General features: G+C 41.6%; 1 protein-coding gene across 1 annotated transcript in view; it reads left to right on the top strand.

Moving 5' to 3' along the window:
* The first annotated feature begins 39 nt into the window (after positions 1-39).
* The window catches only part of pes (pescadillo), an 80,768-nt gene continuing 67,536 nt past the window's right edge, over positions 40-13,271 (top strand). Inside the window, exons 1-2 of the mRNA XM_039770761.1 lie at positions 40-270; positions 1,359-1,438. Coding sequence (XP_039626695.1) covers positions 247-270; positions 1,359-1,438 — 104 coding nt within the window. The 5' untranslated portion in view covers positions 40-246. The remainder of the gene's footprint in view (positions 271-1,358; positions 1,439-13,271) is intronic.

The raw sequence follows: 13,271 nt of genomic DNA, 5'->3' as shown, positions 1-13,271 counted from the left end.
CCGACCAGTCCGGCCCAGAGTGTTTTTTTTCGGTGTCGGTTTATGGGTTAAAAAAAATACATGTATTATTTGATGAAATCGTATGATATATTTATTATCCTTCCCACAAGTGCCTTTATTTTTCACTGGAAAAAAAATTATAGTTGAAACAGGCACGAACTGGGACGTCCACAGGTCCTGATTTTGGACAGCGTTTCCACGTGCAGATTAGACGACGCGTTTCTGAGCTGTACGTTAATATCAGAAATGGGAGGCCAGGAAAAGAAAAAGGTAAGGTTATCTTACTTGCACTTACATGTTTTGAGAGCTAATTATTTGTAAATTTAGATAGTGTTAATATTGAATGTCTAGTATGATTTGTACTGTTAATAACCGTACCAAAACGATACTAATATCGCGTAATTGTAATTTGACTGTGAATATGTCTGTACTACAAATGTAAAAATAATCATCTGTAAAATGGCAGTGCTTTTTAAAGTTTGCCTTAAGTTAAGTTTTCTTCTTTAAAAACTTAAAGCAATGCAAAGCAAAACGTACAGCGAAAAAGATATTCAGATTTTGTTGTATCTTTTCATTAGTTTCCTTTACTCTGCTAATGCAGTATAGAGGTGCGGGATGTTAGAGTTGTGTAGAGCGTACAGCGTACCTGGTCAGAGATAAAACCAGGACGGGGTGCCAGTGCATCGTAGAACACATTCACGTACATATAGAGCCAGTGCCTAGGGGTACATATAGACAGCAGAGTGGACTGGTCTGACAACACAGTGAAGCTGTACAACAAGGGCCAGAGGAGACTTTCGTCTTTTGAGTTGTGCAGCGGTTTAAGTCATGTTCTATTTTATCTATGTTTTGTTGCACATGTTTCTTACACATTAATTCGCTCAGTAAATTTCTTCAAATTGCTTTCACTATGTGTTCATGTGCTGAGCCGGTAACATCACTTAGAGAGGCCCAAACAAATCAGCTAGGTAAATTTAATTAAAAGGGTAGGCTCAGTTGGGGGGATGCATTATGGAGCCCATGGAGGTAGTAGCAAAGGAGAGTATTAAACCAAAACTGAGTGCCATTATGAACCGTACATCAAGAAACACTACTGGGGCTCCTTTATATCAACAGCAGTACTTATGCAAAACTCCTCCTGTGATTGCCAAGCCAGGAGTTTTCTTTCTTTTTATTTTTAGTTTAATTTTAATAATTTTGGTGTGTGTTCAGACCATTTTGGTGCGTTTGTGTATGTTTATGTATCTACTTATTTAATAACATATTTACCATACTTTTGTAAAAAAGCCAGAATTGCCCCTGGGGAGAAATTAAATTCTGTTTGTTGTACCTTTTTACATTTCCTATTTCCTTTGCAGTATGAAAGAGGATCTGCCACTAATTATATTACTAGAAACCAAGCAAGGAAGAAATTGCAACTTAGCCTTCCAGATTTTAGGTAGGTAATTTTTTCAGTAATCAATTATGAATGTTTATCAAATTAGGGGAGTCTGATTTGGTTATGTAAAAGAGCATAAAGTATATATTTTAATATTTAATAATTTTTTTAATCATAACAATTTGGTACTCAAGGGTTGATTTTACATATGGCTACCACCTGTTTGGAGTTGTTTAGTTTAAAGCTGATAGATCAGTCTTTTACTTTAGAGAGTGTGTGGGTGTGTTTATGTGCACTGACCTTTTTGAGGTGCTACTTCAGTGTAACCTAAAACATCAACTAAAATCTGTTGTTTATGTAAACCTTTTAGAAATATTGGTATATTAACTAGGATAAAGTCACTACAGTGTTTCTTGCAAACACAATCAAACCATCATCATGTATTATGTTTCTGCAATTAAAACTGGAAGTGAAACCGCATTAAAACATCAGTAATAAGGTCAAATCTGCCCATCTATTTGTCAGCAATCACAGCATTTGTATAGCAGAAAAAATATAAATATTACTTAGATATTACAGCTATGATTATATCCCAGATCTTATCCAGATTCTTTTTTTGTGATCTTTTATTGAATTTATTAAACAACATATAACATTCCATCCATCCATTCTCTTCCGCTTCTCCGGGGTCGGGTCACGGGGGTAGCAGCTTAAGCAGAGTGGCCCAGACTTCCCTCTCCCTGGCCACTTCTTCCAGCTCTTCCGGGAGAATCCCAAGGCGTTCCCAGGCCAGCCGAGAGACAGTCCCTCCAGCGTGCCCTGGGTCTTCCCCGGGGCCTCCTCCCGGTTGGATGTGCCCGGAACACCTCACCCGGGAGGCGTCCAGGAGTCATCCTGATCAGATGTCTGAGCCACCTCATCTGACTCCTCTCGATGTGGAGGAGCAGCGGCTCTACTCTGAGCTCCTCCCGGATGACTGAGCTTCTCACCCTATCTTTAAGGGAAAGCCCAGACACCCTGCGGAGGAAACTCATTTCAGCCGCTTGTATTTGCGATCTCGTTCTTTCGGTCACTACCCATAGCTCATGACCATAGGTGAGGGTTGGAACGTAGAACGACTGGCAAATTGAGAGCTTTGCCTTACGGCTCAGCTCTTTTTTTCACCGATGCAGAGCCCGCATCACTGCAGATGCCGCACCGATCCGCCTGTCATCTCACGTCCATTCTTCCCTCACTCGTGAACAAGACCCCGAGATACTTGAACTCCTCCACTTGAGGCAGGATCTCACCCCCAACCCTTTTCCGGCTGAGGACCATGGTCTCAGATTTGGAGGTGCTGATTCTCATCCCAGCCGCTTCACACTCAGCTGCGAACCGCTCCAGAGAGAACTGAAGATCACGGCCTGATGAAGCAAACAGGACAACATCATCTGCAAAAGCAGTGACCCAATCCTGAGTCCACCAAACCGGACCCCTTCAACACCCTGGTTGCGCTTAGAAATTCTGTCCATAAAAGTTATGAACAGAATCGGTGACAAAGGGCAGCCCTGGCGGAGTCCAACTCTCACTGGAAACGGGCTCGACTTACTGCCGGCAATGCGGACCAAGCTCTGACACGGTTGTACAGGGACCGAACAGCTCTTATCAGGGGTCCGTACCCCATACTCCCGAGCACCCCACAGGATCCCCGAGGGACACGGTCGAATGCCTTTTCCAAGTCCACAAAACACATGTAGACTGGTCGGGCAAACTCCCATGCACCCTCCAGGACTCTGCTAAGGGTGAAGAGCTGGTCCACTGTTCGCGACCAGGACGAAAACCACACTGTTCCTCCTGAATCCGAGGTTCGACTATCTGACGGACCCTCCCTCCAGAACCCCGAATAGACTTTTCCAGGGAGGCTGAGGAGTGTGATCCCTCTATAGTTGGAACACACCCTCCGGTCCCCCTTTTTAAAGAGGGGACCACCACCCCGTCTGCCAATCCAGAGGCACTGTCCCGATGTCCATGCGATGTTGCAGAGGCGTGTCAACCAAGACAGTCCTACAACATCCAGAGCCTTAAGGAACTCGGTGTATCTCATCCACCCCGGGGCCCTGCCACCAAGGAGTTTTTTGACCACCTCGGTGACTTCAGTCCCAGAGATGGGAGAGCCCACCTCAGAGTCCCCAGGCTCTGCTTCCTCATTGGAAGGCATGTTAGTGGGATTGAGGAGGTCTTGAAGTACTCCCCCACACCCACTAACGCCCAGTGAGGTCAGCAGCGCACCATCCCCACCATATACGGTGTTGACACTGCACTGCTTCCCTCCTGAGACGCCGGACGGTGGACCAGAATCTCCTGAAGCCGTCCGAAAGTCGCTCTCCATGGCCTCTCCAAACTCCTCCCATGCCCGAAGTTTTGCCTCAGCAACAACGAAGCCGCATTCCGCTTGGCCTGCGGTACCTATCAGCTGCCTCCAGAGACCCACAGGACAAAAAGTCCTATAGGACTCCTTCTTCAGCTTGACGGCATCCCTCACGCCGGTGTCCACCAACAGGTTCGGGGATTGCCGCCACGACAGGCACCGACCACCTTGCGGCCACAGCTCTGGTCTGCCGCCTCAACAATAGAGGCACGGAACATGGCCCATTCGACTCAATGTCCCCACCTCCCTCGGGGCGTGGTTGAAGTTCTGCCGAGGTGGGAGTTGAAGCTACTTCTGACAGGGGACTCTGCCAGCCGTTCCCAGCAGACCCTCACAACACGCTTGGGCCTACCAGGTCTGACCGCATCTCCCCCACCATTGAAGCCAACTCACCACCAGGTGGTGATCAGTTGACAGCTCCGCCCCTCTCTTCACCCGAGTGTCCAAGACATATGGCCGCAAGTCCGACGACACGACCACAAAGTCGATCATCGAACTGAGGCCTAGGGTGTCCTGGTGCCAAGTGCACATATGAACACCCTTATGCTTGAACATGGTGTTCGTTATGGACAATCCATGACGAGCACAGAAGTCCAATAACAAAACACCGCTCGGGTTCAGATGGGGGCCATTCCTCCCAATCACGCCCTTCCAGGTCTCACTGTCATTGCCCGTGAGCATTGAAGTCTCCCAGCAAAACGAGGGAATCCCAGAAGGTATGCCCTCTAGCACCCTCCAGAGACTCCAAAAAGGGTGGATACTCCAAACTGCTGTTCGGCGCATACGCACAAACAACAGTCGGGACCCTTAGAAGGCGGAGGGAGGCCACCCTCTCGTCCACCGAGGTAAACCCCAATGCACAGGCTCCAAGTCGGGGACAATAAGTATGCCCACACCTGCTCGGCCTCTCACGGGGCAACTCCAGAGTGGTAGAGAGTCCAGCCCTCTCAAGGAGATTGGTTCCAGAGTCCAAGCTGTGTGTCGAGGTGAGTCCGACTATATCTAGCCAGAACCTCTTGACCTCGCGCACTAGCTCAGGCTCCTTCCCCTTCAGAGGGGTGACATTCCACGTCCCAAGAGCCATTTTCTGTAGCCGAGGATCAGACCACCCAACTCGCACTGCACCCAACCTCCTTGGCCTCTCCCATAGGTGGTGAGCCCATGGGAAGGAGGTCCCACGTTACCTCTTCTGGCTGAGCCCCATGGGTGCAGGCCCGGCCACCAGGCGCTGGCCATCGAGCCCCACCTCCAGGCCTGCCTCCAGAGGTGGGCCCCCGGTGACCCACATCCGGGCAAGGGAAAACGTCATCCAAGGTTTTTGTTCTTCATCGGAGGTTTGTTTGTTGACTCAAGTCAAAACTTAACATAACTAAATTCAAATCAACCCCCACCCATGAGAAAGAGAGGAAGGTCAATAGCCAGAGTAAAACAATTCAGAGTAGTAAAGAGAGAAAGGTGTCACTCTCCCCATGTAAATGCTTATTCTAAAATATTATTGATTAGATATTGATTTGGAACAGATCCTCTAAGTGAGAATTTCATTTTTTTTCAAGTTTCAAATACTATATAACATCAGTTACACACTGACTTAAAAGAGGTGGGGTAGGATTCTTCCAGTTGAGCAAGATAAGTCTGCATGCTAGTAGTGAAGTAAAGGCAATTACAGTTTGTTTGTCCTTCTCCACTTTAAGTTCGTCTGGGAATATACCAAACACATCTGTTAATGGGTTAGGGATGATTGTGACACCAAGTTTGTCTGTTAGGGATTTAAAATGTTTTGTCCAGAAAGATGTTGGTTTGGTGAAGGCCCAAAACATGTGGCCCAGTGAGGCTGGAACTTGATTGCAACATTCGCAGGTTGGATCTTGCCCTGGAAACATTTTGGACCATTTTTAAGCAAGATAGATGTGCTCAATAAAATAATTTTGAGTTCAATTATTCAATGTTTTGCACATATGGAGCTAGAGTGAATTCTGTGTTTGGCTGCCTTTAAAAGGAAGGAACTTTAAAATGTTTTTTATATTTTATAGAAATTCTGTGCGAGTCCCCAAGACTGATCAAAGTGATGAAAATTGGGCAGATTTTGTTTAGCAAAGTTTCTAATTTAGAGATAGTGGAAAAATTGTTATTGATGGGAGACTAAATTTGGAGTGCAATTCTTCATAGGTTACAAAGACATTATTTACTGTATATACTCATGGATAAGTTCTCCCACGGATAAGTTGGGACTTGATTTTACCATATAATTTCCGGTATTTTATAATGTCGGTCGTATAAGTTGAATGCGGAAAACTCACACTGCCTTTTTTTTTTTTTTTTTTATTTTAAAAACCTATATGGGTGTGCCAATGTGCTGTATCAGTACATGCTCCTAACCTTTCTCTCTCGTGCCTATGTGACCACACGGCAATACCCAAACTATTCGAAGCAATGTTTGCAGTGAATTGTTTTTTTTATTTTTTTTTTCTCTTCTCACACCCTCGTACACCTTTATCATAATAGCATCCCTTATCTACAATGGAGCATTTGATCAGAAGAAAATGTGAAGCTAGTTTTAAATTAAACATCGTTGAAGTAGCGAAAGAAGTTGGTAAGTGCACTGCTGCAACAAAATTCGATGCGTCTGAGAAACTGACTTGAGATTGGAGGAGGCAAGAAGATGATAAAAAAAAAAAAAAAATTAAGTGTTGCTTTTTTGAATGGCCATTGTTCTGATTCTGCGTCTGATTTTTTTTTTATGATCGATTTTTCGGGTTTCAAGACCCGAATTATACAGGAGTGTATATGTTATCTACAAATCTCTAAATGATTTAATCCCATTTGTTTTGCCAAGCATTAAAAACTGTAAGTTTGATAGGGTGGAAAAAAGTGGTTATCATGTAGAGGAGCCACAGATAAAATATTCTCTAACTTAAAGTGCTTCCTACATAAATTCAGAAGGAATATGGAAACAAAGACAATTGTGTTGTTAGTATATTGGTGATAACTTGTATTTATGGGTGTACGAAGCAAAGAATATAAAGAAGTACTGCAGGATTTTATTTCTATTGGAGACCAAGCTAGTGTGTGTTCATCTATTTGTGTCAGCGTCCAGGTTTTAATAGCTTGTATGTTTGACGCCCAGTAATAAAATTTAAAATTAGGTAGCGCCGTGTCACCTTGTGATTTAGGTTGTTGTAGGGTCACCTTTTGAATGCATGGGTTTTTTGAATTCCAAATAAATGAGGTTATGATTGAATCTATTTTCTTAAAACAACATTTGTTTATGTATATGGAGATGTTTTGAAATTGAAACAGAAGCTTATGGGGGATATTCAGTTTAGTTAAGTCAAGTTGGGGAGCATGTACTGATACAGTGCGTTGCCAAAACCCCACTACACGACGAAACAACTCTGGATCCCAGTTGGCAACCCCCCTGGTAGACACGTGGTCCTGTTCCACCCTCCAGAAGTGACCCTCTATCTGCCGTAGCCAGGTGTTACGTGGCGACCTCTTGGCTTGGTCCAGCCACTCGGGTTCCCAACAATGAGGATCTTACGAGCCACATGGCCGTAGTGCCGTAACTGATGCTCCCTCACAATGCAGGTAAATGTGCCTCATTCGGAACTCCATGAGCAACCACTCATTTGACACAAAGTCAAACCAACGGTACCCAAGGATTTTCTGGAGAAACACAGTACCAAAGGAGTCCAGTCTTCGTCTCAGGTCACTGGATAGCATCCATGTCTTGCACCAGGACTCTAAAGACTTGGACCTTCGTCCTTTTTCATAGATATTGGGTGCACCGCATGCCTCTTTCCAGCGACCTCATGGCGTCCCCATGCTCTCCCAATCCATCTACTGACTTCATAGGAAGATTCACGAGAGGCATGAATGTCACTGCCAAGGTAAGTAAACCTCTCAACAAGGTCAACACTCTCTCCACAAACGGACACACTGCTAATGGCTGTGCGCAAGAGGTCATTAAAGGCCTAGTTTTTATCCAGGACACTCGCAAGACCAGACACTGAGACTCCTCACTCAGTCTCTTGAACCTCCATTGACTCTGCGAAGATCTCCGCATCGTCAGAACATCAAGATCCGTGAATCTTTCTTCACTAACAGATGCCCCACAGCCACTAGACCCCACAACCTTGTCCACATTTCTCAGAACAATTTTTCTCTTAAATCACAGGCACATAGTGCAACGATGTCAGGCAGAAATTGAGGATCGCATTGAAAATGTAATTTCTATACCACAGCGGTCGTGTAGCGTCTTTCACATGGGATCTGCTACCGAGAGATGATCCAGATACATTTAAGCTGCTGTTAGTGCTACTTACCTGTTGTGTTATAGCGCTCTTAAAATGTATTTTACCTGAAAGCACTCCAGTACTGCTCAATGTATCTTCTTAAATGTTAATGTCTTACTGTTTAATAATTTATATACTACATTTTATTTTTTTCCCTTGCACTCAGTGAGCAAAGTCACTGGGTAATCGGCTAGTTGTTAATAATTAAATGTGAGGGCATGGTGGCATCAGCGGTAGCGATGAGCTGGCACCCCATTCAGGGATTGTTCCTGCCTCGAGCTGTATGCTTGCTGGGACTGGTGCGACCCTGGATGGATAGATGAATGGAATAATTAAACATGTGCAACAAATATTTTTCAACGTTCCTTAAAAGTTTTGAACAATCTGCGTTCTAACCTTACAGATGACTTGACATTTATTACAAAGCTGATTGAGTGGTAACTGGTTACTGGGAGAAAAAAAAGATGAGAATTGGGGATAGTACGTTTGAAAGAGACAGTACTGCTGCAATAAATTATTTAATTAAGGGTCACACAGGAACAATCTGTGGACGGGCTGTAGCTCATTGCTACCACTGCACCACCATGCCCCAATGTTTAATATACACTTTAATTCCTATCATCATGAAAATTATTTTAAGTATACATCTTGGTTTTAAAATTGTTCAGAGAGCTGAAATATCATGAATGTAATGTATTCTGTGTCCTTTCGGCATAAGAGAAAACCTGTTTAAGATGCATGTAATGATTCACACACTAGAGTACATAGTAGAACACATACAATACGAAACATTTAACATGCTTTAGTTACGATGGGATCTGAGAAACTCTAGTAAATGAAACATTGATTTTAAGATTAAGTGTATGACGTTCTACTTTAATGACAAAATAAACTACTAGTTTGAAGTGGACATTTAACCTTTTTTTAATCTATGTCCCAATTTTTTTTTTCCTCTATACACTAATATGCTTCCGTATGATACTCGAATGGTGGCAATGACTCGCCTTTTACGGCAACTTTATCTGACCACTTTTTTTATTTTTTATTTTTTTTTATTTTGGGCACTGTGCCTTTCTGAAGTTGAACTTTGGAGTTTCTTCACACTTTGTATCACTCGATTGACTTCCTTTTGTTGCTTATACCACTGCTTAAGCCAACAAATAGTCCGTTTTTCCTTGCCTCAACTTTTCTGATTCGTTGAAATTCTATTTTTCACATGCCTTTTTCCATTGTCTTTTAACCGAACACTGAACAGAAAAGGCTGTTTATATTGATTTGCATATTAAAATATGCAAAATTCTGAGTGAAGTCAGGGTGGGGTGTTAGGCGCATGCACAAGCGTTACTTTTCACACTGACCGGGATTTATGTAGCAGAAGTGCTTGAAAGTTTTGTGCATCTGAATTTTTTTGTGCATACGCACATTTCCACTTTTGTCCATATGCCATATTTTACGCACGCCGTTGTGCATGAGGCCTCTTGTGCTTTCCCGCTCTGAAGTGCGTTTATAGTGTCTAATAATGCTTAAAGTGTCAGAGGTTTATCCAATTCCTATGCACTTATAGTATCTAGCTGTTGGTATCCATAAAGTATTAAAAATGCATTAGATTGTGTCTTCTTTAAACTGGGTAGAATATATGGACTTGTAGTAGTCTCTTAATGTGTGGATTAGAATCATTGGCCATGAAAATATATCTCCATCTGTGTTGGTGATTACTGATATTACATTGTGAGCTTCCTGCTTATGGATTTGTTGTATGATCTGGCCTCACTTGGGGAGGCAAAATGGGGGGGTGGGGGTTTGGGGGAGGAGAGAAAGAAAGCAAGCTATTTCTGATCTATCCTTTTCATCCCTACAATTGTTAAGTGCCAACACAACAATAGACTTTATAGCCATAACTCTTTGCAGTATTGGACTTTTAAGGTTAAAGCTATCATATATAATAATGTACAATCTTAATTTAAGATTATAAAATAACAAAAGATCATAAGCAATACCTCAATGACCAAATGTCAAAGATCTCAATCACGAGCTAAAGAGAGAGAAAATATTCTCTCACCTAACCGGTCTAAATGCCAAAATAGTATTTTTACAGGAGACTCACTTAATCGACAAGGATCAGTTTCGGTTGCAAAGACACTGGACTGGCAAAATATTCCACTCCAGCTATACAAAGAAATCTAGACATATCAGAATCTTAATTCACAGAACAATTTCATTTGTGGTATTGGATGTAGTTTCAGATCCTGAAGGGCGATATGTGCTGGTTATGAGTAATTTATTTAATTGCAGAGTTTTTTGGATAAATATCTACGCACCAAGTGTGGATGATATAGACTTATTTATATAAACGTATTTGCTTCCATTTCTAATTTTGAACACTCACAAAATTATAATGGCTAGATAGTTTTAATTGTGTTTGAAATCCAGACCTGGATAGGTCTTCACCTACAGGGGTGACAATATCTAAGTGCAAAAATAATCACACCATTTTTAATTGATCATTACTTATCAGTTCCATGGTGATTTCTAAACCCATACATGAGAGCTTATTCCTTCTTCTCACCAGTACATCATTGTTACTCAAGAATTTAGTATTTCTTTATAGGTAACAATTTTTGCCCACAATTAAATCTTGCAAATACAACACCATCGCTATCTTTGACCATGCCCCTCTAATCATGGAGCTCACATCACTATGCCCCACTATGCTTTGCATTGATCACTATAGCACAAATTATTTTTCATACACTGGTTAGTGCTGGGAGGTATAGCAGTTTATACTGAAAACTTTTTTATTTTTGTTATGATATGGATTTTTCTCATACCGCAACACCAGTTTAAATAGCCTAAACAACATTCGGAATGAGGAGCAGCGGGAAACTGTTTAAGGGGGGGACCTTTTTCACTGCTACACCGCTAAACATGCATGTATGCAATGGAATACATGCATTAGTTGAGGTATTGAGCGGTGAAAATTGACCGAGAACATTCCGAACTAAAGCTGTAGCAGACAATAAAGTTGAACATGATGATACAGAAGAACTTTTACCGAAAAAAGGAGTCATGTCTGGAGATACTTTGGTTTTAAAAGGTTGGATATGGGTCAGACAACTATTTACTGCAAATGCTGTTGAGCTAAAGTTGTCGCCGGAGGCAGCAACATGAGCAATGTTCTGCGCCTCCTTAGCCACAAACATGCTTTGGAGTACCATGAATTTTTGGAACTAAGATTGGCATCCTCCATGTCCTCAGGTAAAACTGAAAAAGCTAGAGGACACTTGAATCAGACATCACTTTTAGACGCGTTTGCTAGAGGTACGACAAAAAAAGCAAGTGGTGGATCGAGATAACCAACGCCCTTACAATCCAAATACAATACAAACATTAACAGAAAGTTTAGTTGGGTTACAAAAAATTTTTACTACTAGACATTAAGCCCATTACAATAACGGGCACTAGAACAGTATTGCATAAACGTTAGTAGGAACAGTCTATATTAAATGGCAAGGGACCTTGACCTCATTCCGTTTGTTGTTTTAATTTTTTTGTTAAAAATATTTTTGCAAGAAGCCTAAAGTAAAATATTAAAAATAAAATGGAAATGTATATGACAATACAGTAAGTATAATTAATATTGCCTTAATGTAAAACTTTGTAACAATCTGTAATACACAATATCTAAAGAAGATATTTTGGAAGAAGTTTTTATTTTTTTTACCTCATGAAATTTTTCAATAAAATTTCATTATAGACAACATTTTTTGTATATACTCTGAGTTTGGCAACAGTTTCCCTTGTTCAGGACCATCTACCACGTTGACAACAACATCTGTAAAACTTCTAAATCTTGATAATGCAACATATAACTGACTGTGGCTGAATACTGGTTCTGGCAAGTAAATGCCAACTTTTTCTAAGGTTTGCCCTTGAACTTTATTAATTGTTATGGCAAAGGCTAATGTATCTGGAAATTTTCGCCTTCTTAAGGTAAAGGGTAAATTAGTAGAGGATGGAGCCAAATCAATACGGGGAATATTCTGACGCTCATTTTCTTTTTCTTCAATCGATCTATTTGCTCGTATTTTTCTTTGTCTTTTAGCCTTTCTTTTGTTGATATTTGCTTGCTGAGCTGACCATTCTTCCAGGAGATGTTGCTTATATACGATTTGAGTGTCTGTGTCTTTTGTCCTACTTGACGTGTCCTTTTTGGGTGGCATGTTGTTAGTAGATAGTTAGTTAGTAAACATGCGCGGGGCAGTAGTGTGGCGTCTCCCCAGCAACAGATTTTATGTGCGTGGCTGCGACTACCCAATTAGCACTCTCCCCAGCAATGCTGTCCTTTATTTGCTTATCATGTGTGGCGAGGCTACGCTATTCACTGTGTGCCCAGCTTCCAGTGTGTGTGCGTCCACGCACCGAGCCCCGCGCATGCGCACTTCACCAGAAGAGACGCACACAGGGCTTTTATTAAAGAGGATTTATTCCTTTTCTAAGACGTGTTCAGTGCAATACAACTTTTGACAAGCACCTCTGGATATTTTACTAAGTCTTAATGCCTCTTTGGATGGTTGAAAATATGTTGTCAAAATTATAGTTTAAGTTTTTCGCAAAATTTGTTCAATAAAAAAGGTTCTATATTTTGACTACAACTGTCATGCAATGTGATTCCTTCTCTTCATTAGTGCCACCCCCTTGAAAACTATCAGTTTACGGGGCTATTCAAACCTGTATTAATACTTGTGTGCACATTAAAATGTTTTTTTTGTGCAATGTAAAATTCCCATATAGTGGAATAGGTTATTCTTAGCCAGTCTACTGCAGTAATTAAATAAAAATACAGTTGAATACTGTGAAACCGGTATAATTTTGAAAAATACCGTGATATAGAATTTTGGTCATACCACCCAGCACTAAGTGTCTGCTCTAGAATACTGTTACACTTCCTAGATTTCATTCCAACCAATTTAACTGTTCATGTTGTCTTGTCATTTTTACATTTAATCTATGAAAAGGAAGTTTCCTATTTGAACTTGAACTTTTGGTAAAGGGTGTCAGTGCTTTGGCACTGCCTCTTAAACAATGTGCTAGTCAGTGCTGTTTTTATTCCAATGAGTTTACTACTCTGTCAAATTGTTATTTATTCTCTTAATCCATACATTGTGTTTCAAACACATGAGAATTTCTGGCTTGG

This window comes from Polypterus senegalus, chromosome 12 (assembly GCF_016835505.1).
Source record: "Polypterus senegalus isolate Bchr_013 chromosome 12, ASM1683550v1, whole genome shotgun sequence".
In the NCBI taxonomy this organism is placed as follows: domain Eukaryota; kingdom Metazoa; phylum Chordata; class Cladistia; order Polypteriformes; family Polypteridae; genus Polypterus; species Polypterus senegalus.
Note: the sequence above shows the minus strand (reverse complement) of the source record. Positions and strands in the feature narration are given on the sequence as shown.